The following is a 25,358-nucleotide window of genomic DNA, read 5'->3' on the forward strand; positions in this document are numbered from 1 at the left end:
GACAGGGTCTCAGTCTAGCCTGCGTTGGCTGGGAAGTTACTATGTAGCCCAGGCTGGCCTTCCAGCCTTAGCCACCAGGGTGTGGGGATTCCAGGGATGAGCCATCTTGGCCCCCTTTTTTTCTGCACAGGGTATTGAACCCACGGCCTATGCATACTAGGCAAACACTTTTATCCCTGAACCACACCCCAGGCCCGTTTTTATGTTTGCTTTCAGTCATATCACAAGCATCTTCCATGTGGATTCATGTAGGCATGCACTGTTTACTTATTTAGGGTTCTGGGTATGGAGACTAAGGCTTACATGTTTCAGGAAAGCACTCTGCCACTGGGCTGTGGTATCCATATTATGTCATTCTTTAGAGGATTGCACCGTGTGTCTGGCCGTCCTTCACTTGTGCCTCCTCCAACGATGCACTTGTAGACTGGTCCAGAGCTTCGCTGTATTTATCTGCCCCGCTGCTGGGGAAGCCTTTGTATTCACACCTTTGGGCCGATGTTTCTGGAGGAGAAATTCCTAGAAGTGGGATCTCTGGATCCAAAGCAGTGCACATTCTAAGTTAGGAGGGAGAGACTGCCAACCTGACCTCGGAGGGGGTTGTGCCAGGTTGCACCCCATCAGCCGTGCCCAAGTGCCTGTGTCTGACTCCTTGCCAAGAGCAGCGGCTATTATAAATAAGCCTTACAGTTTTGCCAGTTGAGTTGGAAAACGGTGTCCTTGCTAATTTGCATTTCTTCAGTTCGATTGGGGACTATCTATTCATATGTTTATTGGCCACTTAATACTTCTGTTAATTGTTCATATTCCTTGTCTGTCATCCTGCTGGGTTTGTGCATCTTCTCCTCATTGATTTTTAGAATCTGTACTAATGGATGTTAACCCCTTGCTGTTGAGTGTGTTTGCAAATATTTTCTTCCTGTCTGTCACTGATGTTGTCTTTTTCCATATAAAATTTTTTTTTATAAAGCTTTGTGTGTTTGATATGTCAACCTTTCCTTTGGTGGCGCTTTCCCCCCCCTGGGTTTGTATGGTGTGTAGAAAGGCCCCCTGCTCAAGGTCACAGAACAGTAGAAAGGCCCCCTGGTCAAGGTCACAGAACAATTCTCAAATCTTCCTTTCATGGTTTTATGTCTCATCTGTGTCTCATTCTGGGAGAGCGTGGTTTTCATGCAGTTTGCATATGCCATATAAAGTCTACATTTTAGCATTTGTTTTATAAATCACTAGGTGTCCCATTGAGATGAAGGCTCTCTAGAATCATAGAATATCAAGTTCCAAGTAAGGGCCAGCTGTGGAAGGGACAGCCACCAAGAAGGGACCAAAGAGTGGGGTATGGTGGCATATGCCTGTAATTCCAGATCCTGAGAGGCATGGGCAGGAGGATCGGGAGTGTTCAAAGCCAGGCTTGGCAATAATAGCAAGTTCGAGGTTGGCCTCAGCTACAGGAGATGGTGTCTCAAAACAGTAGCAAGGCAAGATGGCTCAGGCTCTTAATCTCAGCACGTGGGAAGCAGAGGCAGGCAGGTCTCTGTGAGTTCTGTCCTAGCTAGAAACATAAGGAGCTTCACACCAGCTAGCCTACATAAGGAGAGCTTGTCTCAAAAAACCAAAAAAGCAAACAGACGGAAAGCAGGGAGGGGGGAGGGGTGGGGGGTGTATCTCAAATTAAAATATAAAAAAAGAGAAGTGACAGAGGCCCCACCTGACCACCTGGACATTTTATATGCTTTTTCTCCTTTGAACCTCAACAGTACGCGAAGCACAGGAAATAGGATTATGCCCATATGGATATAAAGGAACTCAGGCACCAGGTGATTAGCCAGCCCCAGGTCATAGGGCTCAGAGATAGAGCGCGGATTTGTTGCTATTAAGGATGGAGTGTTCAGACTGTTTCCCTAGGTAGTCCCGGTGAGCCTGGAATTCACTGTATAGACTTGGCTGGCCTTGAACTCATCAAAGGCATGTGCCACCATGGCCAGTTAGAGCTGGGATCTAAACTGAGATCTATGCTCAGAACACACATTCTGGCATCTAAAATATGTTACGAGATGAAAAGGGGCCCTTGGGATGCCGTGGTCTCGAGGAAACCCCGGATCACAGGCTCAGCTACTTCAGAGTACCCCAATTCTCAGGCGCCCTGCAGGTGTAGCATAGCACACTGCTCCTAGCTTCTTTAGCTGACACCCCACCTACGAGATACCTATTGTCCTGAGGAGGAAACCCTAGGGAAATTATTTGGCCAAGCCCACACTAGTTAGTAGCAGATGTTCCCTGCACACAAGGTTTAAAGCCATGGACTGGGTGGAGACCCTTTCCTCTGCCCTTGGGACTGGGAAGGCCGGCCCTTGCCCCAGGGGAGGACCCGAGCTGAGGTGCCCCCACGCCCACCAGGGATGGCTGCATCAGCCGGGAGGAGATGATCTCCTACTTCCTGCGCTCCAGTTCGGTGCTGGGAGGCCGCATGGGCTTCGTACACAACTTCCAGGAGAGTAACTCACTACGCCCGGTCGCCTGTCGCCACTGCAAAGCTCTGGTGAGCACCCCGCTGCCCAGAATTGCAGCACCTCCATCCATCCCTCCAGATCTGGCCTGTCGGCCCCCCGCCCCGCCCCTTCTGCTGGCCCACCCGGTCCATACGGGAACACGAGCCAATCCGCGAAACACCTAGAACTCAGGCCTTGTCCTCCGGACCTATAAAACCCTAACCTCCAAGCATGGCCCCCTTCTTTATTGCAGATCCTGGGTATCTACAAGCAGGGCCTCAAATGTAGAGGTAAGATGGAACGCTTTGGGGTAGGGGGTGGGGAGAGTTACTGTTGTAGAGGTTTTTATTTTGATGGCGGCAATTTCCAGGAAGTGAAGTACCTTGTAACCAGAGAGGAATCCTGACTGACAGGAGGGGTTTATCTTTTAAGAGGCTGTGGTGAGCCAAGCTGGCTAGGAAAAGAAACTTTGGAGAGGGCGTAGTCCGGTATTAAATTAACATGAAGAAAGCTACGTGGGAGGAGGCTTGTAGTTTGATGGGGGGTGATTTCTCAGGAGTAAAGAAGGAACGCAGGCCTGAAGGATGGGATGGAGAGCTTTCTGACCCACCGCCCTTGCTGCGCTCCCTTCTTCCTGTCCTCAGCTTGTGGTGTGAACTGCCATAAGCAGTGCAAAGACCGCCTGTCAGTGGAATGTCGCCGCAGGGCCCAGAGTGTCAGCCTGGAGGGCTCTGCACCCTCTCCCTCACCCACACATACCCACCATCGGGCCTTCAGCTTCTCTCTGCCTCGTCCAGGCAGGCGCAGCTCTCGGCCCCCAGGTAAGAGGACCTCCAGGAGGGCCTATTAACGCATCCAGGATGCCTGCTAGTTCGGACATCATGATTTTTTTTTTTTTTGGTGGAACTATAAAGAAGGGTTAGATAGTCAATGATGCCAAAAGTGCCCAAAGAATGTCTGACTTTCTGAGAATGGGGTGGAGGGAGGCTCTGCTTCCCAAGTACTGGGGATTAAAGGCGTGCACCCTAATTCTCAACCAGCCATTTGCATTTCTCTTTTTGCCTGCCATTATAAAAGTCTCTTCCTCAATAACCTCTGGGTGATTCTCTTGGGGTTCTCTGTTGGTTTTGATCAGTTTGCTGAGTGATGATTTGCCAAATGATTATTTTCCTGAGGACAGTTAAACTGAGGTCCAAGGCAATTTGACCACAATCATTTGGGTTGGCGTAAGTCCTCAAAAATAGAAAAGAGAAAACCATTTGCCCTGAGTCTTCAGATGTGCTGGGCTCTAAACTGTGCAATATACACAAAATCGACATTTAAGCAAACTGCACCGGCAGAGACGTGGCTGCGGGAAGAGCTTCGGCAGAAAGAAACGAAGAATAAGCCTCAAAAATGGGGTTGTTTGGTCGTTCTGAGAATTGATTTTTGGAGGATGGGTCTACTTCCAGGATGGGGATGGGATGGGAGTCTCCTGTGATAGGAGATGGCTGCTGGGGTCACAGGGACCCAGGGTTGGGTTTGTGAACAACTCTCCTGTCACTCTCCACAGAGATCCGTGAAGAGGAGGTGCAGGCGGTGGAGGATGGAGTGTTTGACATCCACTTATAAGATGGTGAGTCTTCCCTTTGAAGGCTGCCACCAGGGTCACCCCACAGAGGGCTCGGGCAGCTTATCAGAATGGCCTGGGCAGGTGGGCCATTTGACAAGAGGTTCCTCATAACTTCTGTTTTTTCTCTTCTCAGCTATGACTATCAAGGACTCATTCCTGCCTCGGGAGAAAGACTTGGAGCAGAGCAGGGAGCCAGGGATTCCGGGGCAGGAAGTTGGGGCTGGGAGGGTGGGGGTTGAGGGTGGCATGCATTGAGAAGAGGGCCCGGGGCTGGCGCCCCTAAGGTTGTACAGACTCCTGTGAATATTTGTATTTTCCAGATGGAATAAAAAGGCCCGAATAATTAACCTGGACCATCAGCCTAAACCCTCAGGTGCTGTTCTTCTAGCTACACTCTTGTGGTCTAGAATTGGGTGGATAGATTGGAACCTGATCATGGTGATGGGGTCTTAGGAGCAGAAACCCTCAGAACACAAGACTCTTGGGAAGAATGGGAGGAGTCCCAAATCTTGGGGACCTGAGCCTTGGAACTAGTGAGCCTTTGCACCCTAGAACTGCTGGTACTGGTGTGACTAGAGTTTTCAACCCATTAGCAAGCCACTCCTGCCTTCCACATAACCTTTCAGGCCCCTATTCAATACTCCAGTGACAGGGCCTCATGGCCGGGAGAGGCAGCCCAGGGTACTGGCTGTGGAACAGAGCTGAGAGCCAGAAGGATGGGGACAGCCAGAGGCTGGGGCTGGTGTGTCTCAGGTGGGGGCTGACATCCTTGGTCATGCAGCCTCCTGGCCTGGTGCTGCTGCCAGCCGGAAGGAAGGACAGCGACTTCCAGAGGAAATGCATATTGATCCTGCTCAGCTCCGGAGGCCTCTCCTAACCCAGCTTGCTCTTCCCTTCTGAGTTGGCAGGCAGCACCGAGAACTTAGAGGGGGTGGGGGGTCACCACTAACTAAGGCCAAGAACATTTCTAAGACTGCTTTGGGACAGGAGGGCAGTCTGTGGAGTTTTCTAGAGGATCTAGAGCCTGACCCAGACGTCCCTAAGGTCAGGAGGTACCAGATAGCAATGCTGAGGATGGGAGGCACATCCTCAGATCCCCACACTGCAGGGTGCCTTACAGCAGCTGTTGGGTTGTTCTGGGGGTTGAAAAGGAACACCCTAAATCCCCCTAAATCCCTACCTGTACATCACTCTATTCTGCAGACCTGGTGGTGGCCTCCAGTCTCTTGGAGACTGCACTGTCCCAGAGCCTCCAATTCCTGCCTGTCTCTACCGTTCTGACTTCAATTCCCCTGGTTTACTAGTCCTTATTTTGGGTCACCTCATTCTCCTGCCCTGTCACAAGGATCAGCTTCAGCCCTGTCCCTTATTGAGTCCCCTACACTGCCTCTCCTTCTGTCCTCAGCCCCCTCCTCCCCTTCCCCCTCTTGAGGCTGTAATATCCGTTTCACGATTTGGGGGCTGAGTTGCTATAACAACAGACGGCGATTGTGTTGTGAAGAGCAGCTCGCTCCTGCTCTGCCAGCCTGCCTCCCGCTGCCTCCATCCCTGCAGCCTGGTCGGCTCCCCAGCCCACCCCCAGCCCCTGCTTGGCCTCTTCCCAGTGTGTGGTGTAGCCTGGTGTCCAGCTCTGCCTCATCTGGGATGTGACCTGTACCTGCCTTTCCACTGTCATTCAAAGGTGTCAGAATTGGGTGTTTGGTCCTCACATAGTGTGTGCCTGAGCATATGTGTGTGGGACCTGCACCTGCATTTGCCAGGGTTTCCCTCCCTATATGTTCCTGTCGGCTTGTGTACCTGCCTAGAAGGGTGTCTGCTTTATGCTGCCCACCAATGCCTACACTGGGTGTGACCCTGTGTATTTGAGGGGTGTGTTTTGAAGTGGTGGGGCTCAGCTGCCATGAGGAATCTGACTCTGGGACCTTCCTTGGAGGGGAGAGGGGCAGGGAGGTGAAGCAGAGACTCCAGTGACCTTTCCTGCCCTTGATGGGAAAAGCTGAAGGTTGGGACGGGAGAGTGGTGTTCACCCTTGCCTCCCTCCGCACGCACTCAGACTCCTGGGGTTTGAGCCTTGTCACTGGCTTGTCTGTCCCTCTGCATTGTGGTGTGGCCTGCAGGAGGAGGAACAGCAGAGGATGGGTGGGGCAGTGGGCTGTGGGGGGTCAGAGAGGCCCTGACTCAGCAGTTTCTGTTCTGCAGCCTTCACTGGCCTTGGCACGGGGTAGGGGGGTGAGGGTGGGGGTTGGGAAGGTGGGGCAGCCTGAGGGTCTCTCCAAGGTCAGAGTAGGCTCCAAACCTGGGACCTTGCCCAGGAATCTCCCTTTTGACTGCCTAGGAAATATCCTCTGCAGCTAGGTCTCCTCATATCCCCCTTCCAGGCTGTCAAAGGAGGGCTGGGGGGAGTGTCCACATTCATTAACTCAGGCATTGACTGCTCTGCAAAGTACCTTCCGATGGCCAGGGTGACTTCAGGGGCAGGTCCCCTGCGAGTACCTTGGGTGTGTGTTTGCCCTTGATTGTGCAGGTTCTGTGTGTGCACAAGTATGCAGGTTCTTGTTTGTTCACCCTCCCCCCTCCTTGTGGTGACTTACCATGGTGGGACATCTCTGCAGTGTCCCTTTGTGTCTCTTGGAAACACACGGGCACACACGGATAAGTGTGTATGGCTGTGTGCCCCCATGTGTATCTGCATACATTAGTGTTTGGACGTGTGTTCTTGCATATTGCCTCTGGCTAAGGAAATGCCAACTGCTACCAGCTGTGCAGATCACAGGCCCTGTAACAGAAATCAGGGGCCTGGAGAGAACTGGCAAAATGGTCTGCCACACACCCACGGCCACACCCACGCCCGCACGCTGCCTCATTGAGAAGCCCTGTGTCCAACTTAGCTAATGGTATATGCACACCTAGGCTCTGGATCTACCTTTTCTCGGTGGAGTAAGGGAAGGGGGTGGTCCCTCCTCACACTGACACAAACACAGCGATGCAGACACTCTTACTGCAGAAGACTAGCACTCCAGGACCACACTTTGAAACCAACAGCTAGGGGTAGGAGCTGGAAGGGAAGATCCTATTAGACTTGCATTCAGTAACAGGGAGTACGGTAGCTTTCACCCCGCCACTAGCCTTTTCCTACCCCAGACCAGAATTCCACAGGGGTGGGAGGCTGGTTCCAAACTCTGGGATTCCCATGAGTCTGGGCTGGGAAACCCCACACTCTCAGGTCTGTTCTGTCTCTAGCTCAGCCCCCTCCCCTCACCCCCAGCTTCGTCCTCATCTCAGCAAAACCCCTAGCTCTTCAGTTCCGGAGGCTTCCAGCTAGAAGATACGGAGATAGTGATTGGTAGGGTCTCTGCGAGCGGCTGGAAAAGCTACTAGCAGTCCTGGGGTGGGAGAGGCTTCCTTGGCTTCGGGTAGCCCAGGCCAGCCCCCAGACGCAGCCAGCAGAGGGCGCTGCGGCCCAGGCCCTGCTCGGGTCCTGCTCTCTCGGTGCCCCAAGTCGGGGTTCAGTTCTCTCCTTTGGTTTGTCCCAGCCCTGGGCACTATCTTCGGGACCCACCGGCAGGGGCGGGTGGGTGTGGGATCACAACAACCCAACCAAGGGTAGAGGGGACTAGGGTACCTGGATCCCCAAGGCCCCGAGGCTGGGGAGAGCACCTGCTGGGTTAAGAGGCCTGGACGTCCGGAGCAAAGGTCCTGAGAGGTGGGAAAGGGCTCGGATGCCCTGGGGCCCGGACGCCTGGCTCCTCGCGGAGGAGGGAGGCGGGCCATGGAGCCGCGGGACTGGCGGCTTCTGCACCTTCGCATTGGCCGCGCCGCTCGTCCGTCAGTGTTGCGTGGTCCAATGCGCGTGTTTGGGGGGCGGGCCCTAGTGCTGATGCTGCCGTCAGTCGGTGTTGCAGGGATGCGGCGGCGGGAGCAGCCGCCCTGACTCTCAGAGCATCCTCCTCGGAGCGGCACCGCGGCGGGGCGGGCGGGGACGCGGCGGGGACCAGGAGGCGCGAGGCGGCCGATATCCCTGGCCCCGGATCTGTTACCTGCCGTAGATCCAGCGGTCTTGAGGCTCGGATCCCCACCCTTCAGCTCCTGGCGCCCCCAGAACCAGGTATGGGGGGGGCTGCGGCGGAGACGGGTGGGGGGCGGGAGCCAATCGGGGGAGGGGAGCGGGTCGGAGGGGGCGGCGGATGCAGAAAGGACGGATTGGGGGGCGGGGGCGCCGAGCAGAGAGGGCTGGCTGGGTGACAGCGAGGAGGCGAAGCCGCTGGGGGAGGTTGGGGGACTCCCTGTGGAAGGGGCATTGGCCCTGAGCTGGGGCGAATGCAAGGTGGTGAGGGAGGGTCGATGGGGGAAGGGATGGGGTCTGAAGGAGGGGCATCCACAGGGCTGTGAGAAGGGCTCTGAAATTGGGGGTTGGGGGGAGGTCCCATTCTATGCTGGTCCTGGCAGCTGGAAGCAGTGATGGACCAGAGAGGCTGCTAGCTGTTGTGGTCTGAAGGGTCTGCAGGGGAGAAACACTGGTCTTAGTGGAAGAAGAGGCAGGCTGGAGAGAGGTTTGGGAAGTGGAGAGGGAGGTCTGGGGGCAACCACTGAAGAAAAGACTACTGGGGGATGGGAGCCAAGGGGAGAGGAGGTTATCAGGAGGGAGCAGAGGGGAAGATGCCAAGATGCTCTAGGCATAGATGAGTCTGTGACGGGGAAGAGCTGGACAAGATGGGGGGCCTGAGGGAGAGGAGAGAAGCTTGCTGGGGAAAGCTGGGGGTGACAGAGAGGGAAACCAGTAGGAGGAGGCTCTGCTTGGGAGAGAATATACTTGAGGGCAGCGGTAGGGTTCTGGTCACAGAGTACTGGAAGGATAGAGAAATCTTCTGGGCCCTGGGCTTATCCCCTTAACCCAGAGAGGTGGGGACCATTTCTCACGCTCCAGCCTTCGCTCCCAGAGGGAGGACCAGTCTGCCCGGGTTCTTTGGGATGGGGGTATGAGCACAAGGACCCTGGGTGGGCTTCTGGAGGTAAAATTGGATTTGTGGGGGACTACTGGGCTGTTACAGTCGCCTTTGCTGTCACCCCCTCTTGAGTCCTAGGAGGCATCCAGGGCTTTAATGAACCGGCAGGGAGGGGTTGTTTCACTGTGGTAGCTCCACAGTGAAAGGGTACCCAGCCTCCATAATGCTCAAGACAATCTGAGGGGGTGGGTTTTGGGTCTCCAGCCCCCTTGACTACTTCCAGCTTTCGTGCACCCTCATTCTTTGCACATATTGTGGGTGGGTGGGGTAGATAAGGACCTTCCAGTCATCCCTGCCCCTCCCTCTTGTCCACCTTCTCAGTGTCTGGGCGTTCCTTCTGGGGGAGAGCTTTACATCCTCTGTCTTCTACTAGAAAGAAAGAGAGAGAAGGGAGCAAGAAGGAAAAAGAGAGGAGGGGAGATGGGCTAGTCAGTTAACTACACAGAGGGCCTTCTGCTTTGTGGGTGCTTCACCTACTCAGGTCCCAGCTCATCACCCCAAACCTGGGGATGGCTCTGGGATGGATATGTCAGAGCTAGAGCAACTTCTGTCTGTAGCTGGGCCAGCAGGGTCTGACTGGGAGGCCCCCTTACCTGTGCTCAGACTCCGTTGATCCTCAGCCACACAGGGGTGGGCGGGACTGATCAGCTGGCAGTGACTTCTGGGGAGCAGCTCCTTGGTTGAATCCACATGACAGCTGCTCCTGAGAGGAAGGGACAGGGCTCTAGAATAGCCACTGGGGACCTCCCCGCTCTCCAGTCTCCGTCTTTACTCAGGTTCAGCTGTTCTGTTCTGTCTACCCTTGTCAGTAACACAGACATCCTGACACTGATCCACATACTTGGTGGCAGTCGCCCAGACACACACCTACACAGGCTACACAGGCGCACACACCTGCGTATACAATACAACTCCCTGGCAGCAAACCACCCACGCTCCCCGCCCAGAGAGACTGCCACCTCCTGCCTGCCTCAGGGACCTCCTCCAGGAGGCTCAGTTCAGCACAAGGCACGCATAGAGCCCCTAAGTGCCCCTGGGTCTCCTGACAGAGCACTGCCTGCCAGCCCTTACCCTGAGAGATGCACAGTGTCTGTCACTGTTCATGAACTCAGGCTCACTTGCCCTCCTGGCTGGCATGCACTGCTTCCTCTCCTGGGCACACACGCCCATGCCTACATACTTTCTCAGGCACACCAACCCCTGCCTGCTATATCACATGCACCACATGCTAGTCTGGGTCTTAAGCATTGTGCTCCAGGTCGGTATGGGTGTGCACTAGGGCACAAGGTGGTCACATCCTCTCTGCCTTGACCCAAGCTCCCACCTAAGTTCCTTCTCTGTCATTAATGTACTTCCAGAAAGCTCTTAAACCTACTCCTACCTGATTGTGACCATAGTCCCTCCAGGCCAGCTTTGGCCTTCGGCAGAACCTTTCGTTCTGCCCCAGCATTTGTCCCCCACACAAGGCTCTCTGCCTGCCTGACACTGGAGACATAATGTCCGTCCCTTCAATTCAAGCTCCCGCTCAGCCCCCACAGGGACTCCCAGAAGTGTGTCCTCACACACCACCCACCCCCGGTGGTTCCATCTGTTGGTGTTGTTCTGTCCTGGCCGCTTCCACACTTAACAGGCTTGTGGACTTGCTGAGACTCATTCAGGAATGCACACCTTACTGTCATTCTCTGCCACTGATGCCGTTCAGTGTGGGTGGATAGAGTGAGGCTTCATGGTCCATGCCTTGCCCACTAGTGATCCTCATTTTCCTTATCTGTAAAAGGGGTATATTCCCATACGCATGACTGAGACACGTCTCAAGGATTGGCTGAGAGGATTTTTTTTTTTTTTTTGTTTTTCGAGACAGGGTTTCTCTGTGTTGCCCTGGCTGTCCTGGAACTCACTCTGTAGACCAGGCTGGCCTCGAACTCAGAAATCCGCCTGCCTCTGCCTCCCAAGTGCTGGGATTAAAGGCGTGCGCCACCACCGCCCGGCTGAGAGGATTTTTGATGACTAGAATCATAGTAGCCACATTGTATTTAGTAGGCACCTGCTGTGTTCCTGACTGTGAACTTTTCAATTTGGTGTAATTTCAGGCCCTTGGGAAGTTCCTAGTCAGTGATTGGTGTTCACATATTTTTTTGCACTCATTTATTCCTGCGCATCGTGGTATGTATGTAGGGGTCAGAGGACAGCTTGCAGGACTTGGTTTTCTATTTCTACCAGATAGACACTGAGGATCAAACTTAGGCTTGGCAACTCCCTGAGCCATCCTGCTGGCCCAGCAGCAGGTAATTTTTTTTTAAAAGAAAAATCATTATTATATCCTTTTGTACACGTGCACGCACATACACCTGTCAGACACCTTCAGGAGCATTCCAACCACTTCAGGCTTACTCATGAAGCCACCCCTGGAGGCCATCTGTCCCCTCTGCATTACTGGGGTAGGTCTGTGTGTCACAGCTCTGCATGGCATAGGCACGACGTCTGTGCTCACCCCTCCCACCGCTGTCCCCAGGATTCCTTACACTTGTGTTCCAGCCCCTGTTCTAGCAAGCCATTCACCACACCTTGGTCCCCAGCCCAGCCACCACACAGCTCTACCCACTCAGCAGCAGCCTCGCCGTGCACACACTTCCAGCTGCCTCTCTTGTCCTCCATCCCTTGCTGTTTGTCTCCGGGGACACACCTGGCCTCCATGCTCACCTGGCCTCAGGTCTCTTCGTCCCTTCCTCCTTCTTCCTAGGCAAGGTGAGATATTTAAGAGAATGGAGAGGGGCCCAGAGGCAAGATAGAATCAAACTGGAGACTGCTCCAGCTCTGTCACTTAGCCGCGTCACCCTCTGTGGCCCCATCTCTTGTAAAAGGGAAGCTCACTAAGATCCCCTTGTCAGGGGAGTTCTTTAAGGCCCTGGCAAGGATTAAAGTAAATACCAGACACATGCAACGCTGCAAGCTGGAAGAAGCTGAAAGGTTTGGGAGTAACCAATAACACAACACACACTTTCCCACTCTTCAGAAATCTCAGCCATGTTGCACTCTTACACATCCCCTGATGGTGACAAGACTTTTATTATTCCGAAAGAAATGGGAGCTCAAAGAGGCTAAGAAACTTGCCAAAGGTCACGCAGGTTGTGAGAGGTATAGCTGGCATTAGAAGCTAGGCTTCTAAGCGCTAACCATTCATACCCTGGCCTGTTTTGAGGCTGTGGCTTGGATGTCTGTCTGTCTGGGTCTTCTCCTGTCTTCTCCAGGTCATCAGGGCTAGAAAGAAGAGTAGGGAAGAACACAAGAACTGTTTGTAACCTGTGGATGCTGTCAGTGCTGCCTGGGGCTTTAGTGGGAAAACAGTGTCCTTAGAAACCATTATGAACCCAAGGGTGCCTTGGGCCACACAGTCTGATGTCCCCTTGTTATGACTCAAGAGCCACCCCCCTTCCTACGCCCGTAGTCTCTGTATAGCAGTCATCCCTCCTCAGCTTGTACACCTCCACAGACGGGGAACTCATTCCCTTACCCCCTCTGAGGCAGCCTACTCCACTGTCGAGTGGCTTGGACCTCTGGCAAATTCCTGTAGAGCTTGAGCCAAATTCTTCCCCCTCAAAACACGTACTTCTCCCACCTGTCCGTGGGCTGCCTTCTGGGGCCACCAGAATGTGTGTAAACCCAGCTCTTCCTCCCTGGTGACTGGGGGAGGCCCCTGCTGTCTCTCTCCCAGCTGGCATGAAGAGAGGAGAACCAGAGAGAGGCTGGCATTCGCAAGGCTGGAGGTGTGTGTGTGTGTGTGTGTGTGTGTGTGTGTGTGTGTGTGCGTGCGTGTATGTATGCATGCATGTGTGTATGTGGGAGCTGGCCAGAGAGCCAGCTGAATGGATGCTGGGAGGAGGCTGCTGGCCAGGGTGGAATTGGTATCTGTTTTGCTCAGTCTGCACTGGGAATTATGGAGCCCAGGCAGGAGAGTCCAGTTGGTCAGGATCTGGTCTAGTGGGAGTATTTGGAATAAGCGGCCAGTGAACTCTGCTCTAGTCTTATTCTTCTGTGCCAACACTGGACACCCTCTGCCCCTCTCTTAAGTGCTGAGCCATATTTCTAGCCCAGTCTCTGCCTCACTTTAGGGAAAAGATGGACGGAACTCCACAAATGAGGTGGGTTTGGAGTCTGTACACAGTGAAGGCCAGACAGAATAAAGGCAGGTGGGTTTGGGGGCCTCAGGTACCGCCTGGTGGCCTGTGGGCAATACAACATTGAAGAATGCCATCAAGTCTGGGACCAGTAGACTTAACCTCTGTCCAGAAGACCCTGCCCTCGCCTTTGTTTGGTTTGTGAACGTTGGTGGTGACAGTTTCTTAGGGTCAGGGAGAGGCACAGGGTGGCACTTCAAGGGTCCAACCTGGCAACTCAAGAGAGCAAGGAGCACAAAAGAGTTGCAGTTCACATACTGCCAATGGAGCAGGCCTGGCTCTGAGAGGATGGGGGAGGCTGTGTGGGTCAGCAGGAAGAGTGAATGCTGTCAATCATCCCACCCCAGCTCCCCCTGCACCACACCACTTGCCTGAGTCTGTCTGTGGATAGGGGTGCTGGGGTGATGGTAGGATGCTGAATCTTGTGATGCTGTGGGAAAGGTCAACTCCCCAGAGGACCAGTGGCCTATGGCCAGAAGGTACTGGCAGGGTGGACTACATTGATGTCTGTAAGTAGGCAAGAGTCCCCAGGGGCTATTTTGGCCAGTGTCCTTGCATTGCAAAGAAAGCATGGGTCTTGGGGAGACAATGCCTGGATACTGAGGGTACAAATCCCAGGAGAGGAGCCTTGCCTTGCACAAGTCCCTTAACACCTTTACCTTGATGTAGTTGTGCAAGGCAATGGAGTAGATCTCTGGATCCTGGGTTGTTGCTGAGGCCTGAGGAAGACTGTCATATCCAGGAACTCTTGTACACTAGAGGCATCTGGATGTAGAGCTAGCAGAAGCCTGGTCCTGCTGAAGGAAAGGCTGCAGGGAGTAGCCAAGAGCAGCAGGTGTCCCAGGCACTGTGGGATGAGGTGGAGTGGAAAGGACCCAGGTGTCTGGTTTGCTCTCACAGGGCTGTTTCTGCCTCCTTGCAAGCCTGAAGCTGTCTCAAGGGTCCCTGGGTCCTCAGAGAGGGGACACCAGGAGGGCTGGGGCTTCCTTTTGCTTGACCCTGGTGCAGTCAGGAGGCCTCTATTGCAGAACTGTGAGGAGAATGAACAATGAGCATGGAGGGTCTGCAAGCCAGCCCCTGCCCTCATTCTCCCTAGAGGTCCTGCACAAACCCAGCCTCTGCCCCTAACAGCTGCTTACAGGCAGGCGCTTGCACCTGGCCATTCTCTATTCTCTCTACAGACTAACTGGAGTCGCCCCTTTCTGGACTCTAAACCATTCTGCACCCAATCCCTGCAACCAGATAAGCTGTCTTTGGCTCTTAGGACCTAAACCCCTACCTGGTAGCCTCTGCAATCCTCCCTACCCTCCCTCACTCTACCCACCCACCCTCCTTCAACTACTTGACTGGACAGACAGAACAAGACACCTTCCTTAGGCTTTTTCCTCTGCTAAGGCCCCAGAGGGCCGAGTCTCACTCAGGGTTGTGAGCATGACAGGGGACTGGGGTGGGGGTGGGGGAGAGGGAAGGCACCCATCCCCCAAGCGGGGGTTTTGTGAGTGGACAACAGCGAACAATCTCATTCCTTCCACCAGTGGAAATCAATAGCTAATTAATTCTCTCCCCAAAATAGTGTCCAGAGGTGGGGGTGGGGGCTAGGAAAGAGGCAGACAGAGGCCAGACTAGGCCAGACTGAGACCCTGGAGGAGGAGGGGGAGGAGCTGAGGTGGTGTCTTTTGGACACCAGGGCTGGGCCTCTGCTGGGGGGTCTCTGGCTGCTCCTTCTGGAAAAGTGGAGCTTTTGGTCTTTCTATTCTCCAGCTTCAGAGTCCCTTGGCCCTGCCCTGAGCTGGAGGTGCATGTGTGTGTATGTGTGTGTGTGTGTGTGTGGGGGGGGTGAGGGCGTCAATCAGGCTGGGAGCAGGTGCTGCATTTAATTTGATTGGCTAATTAGCCCGCGCATGCTAATTATCTCCATTACCCAATGAGGAGAAGCAGTGGCTCGCTATATATAACCAACAGTGTTTGCAGGGAAATGGGGGCTGCAGGCCTGGCTATCTTCTCTCTGACTGGGAAGGGGCAGCCCTAGGGGGGCGCTGTGGCAGGATACTTTGGTTCCTCCCAGCGTCATCTTATCCTGTAGGACTCCAAGTAGGCAGCAGCAGCAGAAGGGGTGAATGAGCTGAGACAGGGGACTGGCTTTGCAGCTGTTTTTCAGTTGTCTGCCTAACTACTCCCAAGGGCTTCAGACCCTCTCTGCCCATCTTTCTTCTGACCACTGGTCACTCCAGCCACCTGCCTTTCTGTCACTCTCTGTACACCCTGAATGTGGTTCTTCAGTGTAGCCCTGCCTGATTCTTTTTAATGTCTCAGCTTCCTCCCAGGTAACTCTCTGGCTCTCCTCCTGCCCCCTATGCCACTCTTCTCTCCTTTGGGAGCTCACCTGTAGCTGTCCTGCTTCTGTCTCTATCATGGGCATGCAGGGTTGGACAGACTTAGATTTGAAGCCTAATATGCGGTTAGGTGTCTGTGTGACCTTGGCCAGGTCCCTAGACTTCTCTGTAGGGTCCCCCAAGGGTGAACAGGAGTAATGGAACTCCTTGAGTGATTAAGTTGAACGACATTTGTAAAAATGCCCCGGATCCAGGGCCCTGACAAATGCCATTTGAATTTGGAATTTAATTTTCTCAACCTTCTATTTCTTTTCTCCCCACCAGTCCTCCTCTCCCCTCCATTACTCTTTGACCTCCACCACTTTTCATATGCTTCTCTCCTTCCTCTCTTTCCTCTCCACCTGTCCCTGGCTCCTCTGAAACTCCGGCCCCTCCCTGCTTCTTTCCCAGGCTTCTCATCACCTCCATCTCTTCCTCCTTCCCACCCTCCCTCCCCAAAATAAAATCAATGCAATATTCAGGAGGGTTGTTGGATATAAATAATTACGACTTGGAGTTTAACGAGATGCAAATTCCCCTCCCTGTCGTGGGGTATAAATTGCTCTCTGACAGCCTGTTACAAGGGTAATCATTTCAGAAAGGCAATTTTATGCAAATGAACCTGCCTGCCTCCTGGTAGCTCCCCCCAGCCCTGGGTGGGGGGCCTTGAAGAGCTGAGTGTTGAAGACAGCCCCAGGTCCTGGGACCAGTCCTGAAGCTGAGGACCTGAATCTGGAGGGAGGTAGGGGTGACTCACCCCTAGCTTCAGAAAGACCTGGGCACGTGGAAACTGAACATTTGATAATGGGCCACCAAGTAAGGTTGGAAGTCCAGAAAGGGTTTAGTGTGGTTTAGGGAAAATGGAGGCACGGAACTGGATGTCTGTGCTCTCGAGTGGATGGATACCCGGGTCCTGGCTGGCTTTTCTCCCTTGCCCCTTCCCAGCCTGGTAACCCTGTGGTACCATTGACGAATTGGCATTTAATTAATCCCAATGAATTATTTAGCAACTTCATTATCCAACATCAAGAGCTGATGAGAGACCGATCTCTGGCTGAAAGCGGGAGCCAGGCCCAGAGGTTAGGCAGCTCCGAGAGGTGGCTGGGGTTAAAACTGCGGGAGGAGTGCGCCTCGGCCCCGCCCCTCGAGGAACTGGCCTTGGTCCTGACTCTTGGACTTTAGTGAGGGCTTCTCTATTAGACTTCCTAGAGACTCTACCGTGTCACTTTTCAGCCGGTTCACACCTCAAACCAACCATGCCTATAGTGAGCACCCCCTCAACTGTTAGCCCCCAAGTACATCCAAGAATGATGCTATCTCTTTCTTGGAGCACCTATGCAGGTCAAGGCGAGCTGAAAACCTCAAGGGAGCTGGTCATGTGGATCAGACTTGTAATCCCAGAACATGAAAGAGGGAAAGGTGGAGGCGGGAGGATATCAGAATTCCAGGTCATTTCCCACTACATAAGGAGTGTGTGGGAGTGGGTGTAGCCTGGGCTAGATGAGACTGTCTCCAAAAAACAGAAAGTGCGAAAAGGAAACAGGTGGTCACCTGCTAATTTGAGATGGAGAGCCAGACACCGACGACACCCCTCGAATCTGAACCCTCGAGTAAACCTTTTCTCTCTGTTTCCCTGCAGGCGTCCCTCCCCCACCTTCCATCCGAGCCCGCCGCGGGGGAGGGGCTTCACCACCGCAGCCGCCGTCGTTGCCTTCCGGGGACGTGGACACGTGAGCCCCGGCGGCCGGGTCCATGGCACTGTGAATCGGCGAGGGAGCCCCGCTCCGCGCGAGGGGCGCCCGGCCCCCTCCCCGCCCCATGCGCCCGCGGCTCTGAAGCCTGAGCGGGGCCGGGGGCCGGGCGGCGTCGGGGCCGCCGGAGGCATGGCGCTCGGGAGTCGGTGGCAACCGCCACCCCAGCTGTCGCCGCTGCTCTTGCTGCTGGCGCTGGCGGCGGGCGTCCGTGGCTTGGAGTTCGGCGGCGGCCCCGGGCAGTGGGCTCGCTACGCGCGCTGGGCGGGAGCGGCGAGCACCGGCGAGCTCAGCTTCAGCCTGCGCACCAACGCCACGCGCGCGCTGCTGCTCTACCTGGACGACGGCGGCGACTGCGACTTCCTGGAGCTGCTGCTGGTGGACGGGCGCCTGCGGCTGCGCTTCACGCTGTCTTGCGCCGAGCCCGCCACGCTGCAGCTGGACACGCCGGTGGCGGACGACCGCTGGCACATGGTGCTGCTGACCCGCGACGCGCGGCGCACGGCGCTGGCGGTGGACGGCGAAGCCCGCGCCGCCGAGGTGCGCTCAAAGCGGCGCGAGATGCAGGTGGCCAGCGACCTGTTCGTGGGCGGTATCCCACCGGACGTGCGCCTGTCGGCGCTCACGCTCAGCACCGTCAAGTACGAGCCGCCTTTCCGCGGCCTCCTGGCCAACCTGAAGCTGGGCGAGCGGCCGCCGGCGCTGCTGGGTAGTCAGGGTCTGCGCGGTGCGGCCGCCGACCCCCTATGCGCGCCAGCGCGCAATCCCTGCGCCAACGGCGGCCTCTGCACCGTGCTAGCCCCCGGCGAGGTGGGCTGCGACTGCAGCCACACTGGCTTCGGCGGCAAGTTCTGCAGTGAAGGTGAGCCCCGGCGCGGCCGCGAGGTGGAAGAGTGCATGGGCCGGGGCCCACGGGCCTGTGCTGGGACGGGAGGCCGAGGGAGAGCTCGCTTTAACCCGCCACGGTTGCACGGAGGTGCTCGAATTAGGTTTTAGTAAACTGGAGCAAGTGCGGGAGGGCGGGTGCTGCTCAAGAGTAGACCCCGGGGTGGATGGTGTGGGCGTGGCCCTAGGCGTGGCCAGGGTGAGAGCTAGCCCGACCTGTGGGGGATTTGTGTGGTGAGGTCCAGAAGGGACTAGTGGTCCAGGGCCTGTGAGTGGATGGATGGTAAGGTCGTGCGGGTAGGACTTGCGCAGGCCGTGGCTGTGGGAGGGCCTATGAGACACATAGGGATGGTACCTGGGACGGAGGGCTTGAGTGGCCTAAGGCAGGGTTTTGGCCTTTGAGGGCGGAGTTTTCGATAAGCAGTGGAGGGATCTGGGTGAACGAGGCCTCTGAAGAGGTGGGGTTTGCTGGCGGTAGCCCCTGTCTGGTGAGAAGGGCTGATCTGTGAGACCTGGATAGAAATCCGCTTGAGGACCTACACCAGAAGGCGGAGAGGGGGATGGGGACAGAGAGATTCTGTTACAGAATCTCCAGAGTTGCATGAGAGGCTGAGGCTCCTGACTAAAAGTTGGCCTTTTTGGGCGATGGGCCCGGATGGCAGGCAGGGTCTCCCAGGTTTGAGAGTGGGAGGGGAAGCTTGCGTTTCCAACTCAGAAGCCCTTTCCAGTTTAGGGTTCGGATGGATGGAGATTACAGGGCTGGATAAGCCTTGCTGACACCCTGGAAGGTGGGACAGAATATGGAATGGGAACTTGGAAGGAAGATGTTGGGGCCTCCGTCAGTATCCCGGTTTGTAAGAGAGGTTGCATGGCTGAGCCCATTGACAGGAGAAAGAACGGAGGTTGAATTGAGGGCAGCTAGGCTATGCTTTAGAGGGGTCAAAGGAAATAGCCACTTTTATTTTGGTGTGACTAGTCAGAGGCGATATTTTCTGCATTGATTTCAGGGAGGCAGTTCATTACCCAGCAGGTGTGTATGGTAGCATTTGTTTTTCTATCTCTACTTGTATAAGTCAGGGATTGCTTTGCAACTCTGTGTGTGTGTGTGTGTGTGTGTGTGTGTGTATACACGTGTGCACCTTCAAAGAGGTGGAATCTTTGAGGGAGTGTTTGTCCTCAAACTAGCATGGCCCTGGGGATGGTGTCCCTGAGGGTGTATGCATTCAGTCAGCCTGGGGAGGAGCCAAGTCTGCAGATGTAGCCCTGTTATTCGAAGTTTGTTCTTCACATTTCGATTGTGTATTTGTAGCTATGGTAGATGAAGATCAAGGAGCCAGGTGTGCTGGTGCACATGTATAATCCCAGCATTTGAGAAGCAGAGTCAGGAAGACCAGGAGCTTACGGTCATTCTCAGCTACTTAGTGAGTTTGATGACAGCCTGGGCTATATGAGACTCTGTCTCAAAACAAAGCGAAAGGCAAGCAAACAGAAAATTTAAGGAGGGGTTTTGGATTTTGTGGAACTGTGTTCAGGGATACATCTTTAGGAACTGAGTATATTAACATGACACCTTCTCGCCTTTTCTCCAAGGAGCTCAGGCGCTCCCTAAACTGTGAAACTGTGCAGAGGCCTGCGAGCCTGCCAGTGTGTTTGGGTGCCTATGTGTGAATGGGTCTGTTTGAGTTGTCGTTCTTCCTGACTGGAGACCCATACCTAGCAGAGTGGCTCCAACACAGCCCCGAGGAGCTGTGGCCATGTGCAGGTTCCCATGCATGTGCTTCACTGAGAGACCTCCATAAGACACTTAGAACTTATGAGAAACTTCCAGAACCTTAACTTTATGTCCATCCAGTTCCTATGACCCCTCCTCACCTAGCCTTCCTAAGAAAACAGGATGAGGGCCTGGCAGTGGTGGCGCACACCTTTAATCCCAGCACTCTGGAGGCAGAGGCAGGTGGATCTGTGAGTGAAAAGCTAGCCTGGTCTACAGAGGGAGTTCCAGGATAGCCAAGGCTACACAGAGAAACCCTGTCTCAAACAAACAAACAAACAAACAAACAAGCAAAAAAAAAAATCCTGACCAAACAAAAGCCATCCCCAAACCAGGATGAACTACCTTTCTAATTTAAAGGAGGGGAAATTTGAGCCATGAAGAGGTTATAGTAACTGCTGCACGGTCCCACTGTGGTGGAATTAGGCCTAAGTATATGGGAATTGCACTCAGACATCTCTGCCAATCCATTCTCGGAAAGCATCCATTGTCCAGATGTGCTGAAGTTTTTGTAGGTGAGAGAGATGGTTTTGTTGAGTGGATGTGCTAGAGTAAAATGAGTGTTTGGGTCATCAGAGCTAAGAAAGCTGGCTGTGTGCATCTGACCCACTGTGTGTGACAGTTAGCACTGGTAGGGGTGGGTGTGGTGTGTAGATATCGCTGTGTGTGATCAGTTGAGAGAGAGGTGCTTTGTCTAAAAAAGGGCAAGTTGTGTCTGTGTCTCTGCACTGAATATAGCACACAGCAGCTAGTGGGTGTTTGATTAAGACTTGGGGAATGAATGGAGAGATATTAATAAGTGTTTGAGAGAACAAAGACTTGTGGTAAAGCCATATGTGTTGATGAAAACTCACATGAGAATGTTTTGGGATCTGCATTGTGGGTGGGCGTGGGTTGGAAGACACTGACTGTGTGCACCTGGAGCTGGCAGGTGCAGCAAGAACCCTTGACCCCACCTCCTGCCTCTTGCTGCCCTCAATCTATTTATTCTCCTTAGTTTGTTCCTGAGACCCTAGGCAGCTTTTATAATAACCAGTGTTGTTCACTTCTAGCACATTCTATGTGTGTGTGTGTGTGTGTGTGTGTGTGTGTGTGTGTGTGTGTATGTGCTCGAGCGACACTCTTGCACTATATCCCAGGCTGGCCTCAAACTCATGGTGATATTTCCATCTCAGTTTCCCAAGTGGATTGTAAGTGTGGGCCATCTTGTCAGGTTTTCCTCTAAGATTTGCCGAGGATGTCAGAAACAGCATCTGCTTCTTTTTAAAAAGTTAAAATTTTATTTATAATTAGTGTGTGTGTGTATGAGTGTGTGTGTAAGTATGTGTGTGTGAATGTGTGTGCGTGTGCATGTGTGTGAGTGTGTGTGTATGTGTGAGTGTGTGTATGTGTGCATGTGTGTGTGTGTGAGTGTGAGTGTGGGTGTGTGTAGGTGCACATGGACCACAGCACACATGTGGAGGTCAGAGGACAACTTTGTGGAGTTGATTCTCTCCTTCCCACTTTGCCATGGGTTCTGGGAATCAAACTCAGATCATTGGGCTTGGGTGGTGAGCACTCTTGTTTGCTAGTTATCTCACGTGTGTGTGTGTGTGTGTGTGCTGTGTATGTGTGCTGTGTATGTGTGCCCAAATGTATGTATGTGCACCACATACATGCCTGGTGCCCTTGGAGGCTAAGACGTAAGTCAGATCTCCTAGGACTGGAGAAACAGAGGGTTTTGAATGAGGCTGGGAACCTAATTCAGGTCTTCTGGAAGAGCAGTAAGCACCACGGACCTACCTCCCCAAACCTCCATTTTACTTTATTTTATTTTTAAATTCCACGTGTTTATTTATTGAGTGTGTGGGCGCTCATGCCACAACACACATGTGCTTGTCCGAGCATATCCTGTAGGAGTTGATTCTCTTTCCACCATGGAGGTCCCAGTTATAGAACTTAGGCCGCCAGGCTTGGCAGCAAGCACTTTTATCTACTAAGCCATTTTCCTGGGTCCTTCTAGCACACCCAAGGAGGTAGAACAAGGCCTCCCACTGTAAGTTATTGGGGGTGGGGGCAGGAAAGCGGAGAGGACCAGATCCTGGCAGATCTCTGAGCACTCTCAGAGCCAGGGTCCTTACCCTCCTTTGGAAGCTACAGTCACTTCATTACTACCTGCTTTGAGTGGTTTCCATCTTTTTCTGAAGCCAAGGACATTTTTAAAAGTCAGTAATTCACAGTACAACCTTCCAAAGAGTTAGTTATTATTTTTATATGTGTTTATTGGGAAAACAAATGACTCAAAGCTCTCATGAATTCAGAAAAGCTTTTAGATGACTTTGATGTTGTATTCACCATTGTGGTTAATAAAATATACATTAGGAGAAATAGTTTTAGCTTTATAGGCAAGATGTACCAATTTGCCTTGAGATGTTTGGTATACATATGGCTTTGTGGATCTTTTGGAATCTCCTCTGTACTTTCCTGGGGTCTTGGCTTACCCAGCTACTGAGAACCCACATGGCACAATATTTGCTGCTTGCTTTCTCTGGGGGCATCTGGCCACATGTAACTGCTGACAGAGCTGAGGATGGCTCGCTGAACATCAGTGTTTCTGCTGCTGACAGGGTAACAAGGCTGGGGTAGCGTAGACAGGGATTTTGCCATCTGCACTTCCCCATGTCATCCGTGTGTGTGGAGAAGAGCAAGAAAAGCGATTGGGGAAGAAGGGCTGTGCAGGTAGGTGTGGGAGACTCCACATGGAGTCAAGGCACAGAGGCACTGGCCCATGTGTCAGGTGCACGCCTCGATGAGGAGACAAAGGAGGAGATTGTCACTGTGTGTGTTGCGGAGATGGACACTCTGTGTCACTGGTTGGCTGGCAATTTAATTCAACAGGTGGTGATCAAGGGCCCCTTTGTGGTGTGCTGGAGCTTACAGGGTGGGGGGTGAGTCAGAAGTGAGTGAGGTGAGCTGTCTGCTCCAGTGTTGGAAGTTTAGTTGAGGAAGTAGATGCAAAGGCAGTGCAGGGAGTGGTCAAGAGTCTGCATTCATGCCTCTTGGCCAGTGACTTCATGGCTTACTCGAGCACATGTCTGTCTGTCTGTCTGCCTGTGAGGTGCTGTAATAATGGTGCCTGCCTCAAAGAGTCGCTACAACAATCTCAGTGAGTTCATATAAAGTCCAGAGAGAGTGGCATGTGGCACAGAGAAGATGCTCAATGAGTAGAGGCAGAGCACCTTCAATCCAGAAACCTCAAGTCTAGAGTGCTCTAAGCACCGAGATGCTGAGGGGTGCCATCTACAGTGCTCTAAGCACCGAGATGCTGAGGGGTGCCGTCTACAGTGCTCTAAGCACCGAGATGCTGAGGGGTGCCGTCTACAGTGCTCTAAGCACCGAGATGCTGAGGGGTGCCGTCTACAGTGCTCTAAGCACCGAGATGCTGAGGGGTGCCGTCTACAGTGCTCTAAGCACCGAGATGCTGAGGGGTGCCGTCTACAGTGCTCTAAGCACCGAGATGCTGAGGGGTGCCGTCTACAGTGCTCTAAGCACTGAGATGCTGAGGGGTGCCGTCTATAGTGCTCTAAGCACTGAGATGCTGAGGGGTGCCGTCTACAGTGCTCTAAGCACCGAGATGCTGAGGGGTGCCAACATGATTGCAAGAGGAATCTTCCACACCAACCTCATTTGATGGACTAAAGGGTAAAAAAGTGGTGGAATGAAGACACTGTATTAAGTCATCTGCAGGCTTTATGCATAGGTGTATGGAAAAGAGTGAATATCCCAAGATATCTTATATATGTTCAACCATCCTAGAATTAAAAAAAAATCCCAAATCTTGAAATACTTCCAGACCCCAACATTTCAGATAAGAAAGTATACTTGGCTTGGGACTGCAGAGACAGCTCAGTGGAGAGCACTCTTCTCGCAGAGGGGCCAGGTTTGGTTCCTAGCACCAGCATAGGGCAGCTCACAACCCCCTCAAGTCCAGTTCTAGGGGATCCAGTGCATCTGGCCTCTGTGGACGCTTGCTTACATTTGATGCACAGAAGCTCATTCAGATATATGCACATACATAAAAAGAAATAGATAAATACTTTAAAAATGAATATTCAACCTCCCATAGCAGTGAACACACAGAATCCCAAAGCACAATTCAGTGTGGTACTGCCTAGAGATACAACAGGCACAGTAGTGTAGTAATTAAACAGCAGATTGCTATCCAGGTATGGTGGTGTTTATTACCAGCATTTGGGGACCACTGCCGGAGGAACACTACACATTTGAAGCCAACTTAGGCTACATGGCAAGTTCCTCGCCAGCCTTCATTATATAATGAGATCCTGTGTCAAAAAGCAAAATGGCTCCACAGTAAAGGTGCTTGCCACCAACCATGATGACCTATTCAATCTCCAGAACCCACACGGTAGAAAGGAGAACTGACTCCTGAAGGTTGTCCTCAGCCTTCCATGTGCATGCTGTGTCAAGTGCGGGTGCCCATGCACACTAAGTAAAGTTTGTGTCTTATAGGCAGCATAGTACTGAATCTTGTGTTCTTTTTAAAGCTCACAGGGATAGACTCTAAATAGATTTTACTATATTTATTTAGTGTGTGTGTGCGTGTGTGTATGAGTGGTAGATAATTAGTGGGAGTGGAGTTTTAAAACATTTTTATTTTATCAGTATTGGGGATTGAACCCAGGGCCCAGTACATGTTAGGCAAGGGTTCTACCAGTGAGCTAAATTCCTCCTTGCTATTCCTGTAAGCAAAGGACATTGGGGTTTCAAGGAAGGGAAGGGTTTACAAGTCAAGAGGACTGGTAATGGAGTTGTGAAATATTACTTGGGACTGGCTTTGAACATTGATCAGCAAGCTCATGAGAGGCCAGGCCAGGCAAAGGGATGGCTACTAAAGAGGCATGGAAGGGAGGACATATGTGTGCCATCCGTAGAGGAGCACCCAGCAATGGAGCAACGAATAGAGCTCATGGTAGGAGAAGCTGAGGCCGGGCCTTGGGTTTAAGTCATTCATGTGACAGTGGATGTGAACTGGCTGTGGAGACTGGTGAATGAACACACAGGGATTGAGCAGGTAGGCGATGAAGATAAGAACTGTATGTAGGAAGCAGGGAGTAAAGTGTAGAGGGTTTGTTTCTGTACAGCAGTTAGACGGTGGAGAAACCAGTTGGAATATAGTTTAAATGAGATTTTAATTACATTTATTTGTGTATGTGTCTGTGTGCACCTATATGCATTCAGCTGCAGGATAAATTCTAGTGCCACACCTCAAGTGCCATCTACTTTGTCTTTTTTTTTTTTTTTTTTTT

At 53.0% G+C, this 25,358-nt stretch overlaps 2 protein-coding genes and 1 long non-coding RNA gene across 26 annotated transcripts in view; 2 read left to right on the forward strand and 1 right to left on the reverse strand.

The window, feature by feature from the left end:
* Rasgrp2 (RAS guanyl releasing protein 2) overlaps positions 1 to 4,461 on the forward strand; it is a 15,616-nt gene extending 11,155 nt beyond the window's left edge. For all 7 annotated transcript variants that reach the window (XM_031389464.1, XM_031389462.1, XM_031389466.1 and 4 more), the window contains 5 exons: positions 2,392 to 2,533; positions 2,737 to 2,773; positions 3,128 to 3,304; positions 4,036 to 4,098; positions 4,229 to 4,461. In XM_031389464.1, coding sequence (XP_031245324.1) covers positions 2,392 to 2,533; positions 2,737 to 2,773; positions 3,128 to 3,304; positions 4,036 to 4,094 — 415 coding nt within the window. In that variant the 3' untranslated portion in view covers positions 4,095 to 4,098; positions 4,229 to 4,461. The remainder of the gene's footprint in view (positions 1 to 2,391; positions 2,534 to 2,736; positions 2,774 to 3,127; positions 3,305 to 4,035; positions 4,099 to 4,228) is intronic.
* On the reverse strand, positions 1 to 7,297 carry LOC116103456. The gene is made up of 2 exons (XR_004123476.1): positions 6,687 to 7,297; positions 1 to 501 (listed from the first exon to the last, which is right to left on the reverse strand). It is a non-coding gene; the product is annotated as an uncharacterized LOC116103456 (long non-coding RNA).
* A 682-nt stretch (positions 7,298 to 7,979) lies between these two features.
* Nrxn2 (neurexin 2) overlaps positions 7,980 to 25,358 on the forward strand; it is a 115,424-nt gene continuing 98,045 nt past the window's right edge. For all 18 annotated transcript variants that reach the window (XM_031389441.1, XM_031389455.1, XM_031389451.1 and 15 more), the window contains exons 1-2: positions 7,980 to 8,200; positions 17,285 to 18,258. In XM_031389441.1, coding sequence (XP_031245301.1) covers positions 17,529 to 18,258 — 730 coding nt within the window. In that variant the 5' untranslated portion in view covers positions 7,980 to 8,200; positions 17,285 to 17,528. The remainder of the gene's footprint in view (positions 8,201 to 17,284; positions 18,259 to 25,358) is intronic.

Source organism: Mastomys coucha, unplaced genomic scaffold (assembly GCF_008632895.1).
Source record: "Mastomys coucha isolate ucsf_1 unplaced genomic scaffold, UCSF_Mcou_1 pScaffold21, whole genome shotgun sequence".
NCBI classification, from domain to species: Eukaryota; Metazoa; Chordata; class Mammalia; order Rodentia; family Muridae; genus Mastomys; species Mastomys coucha.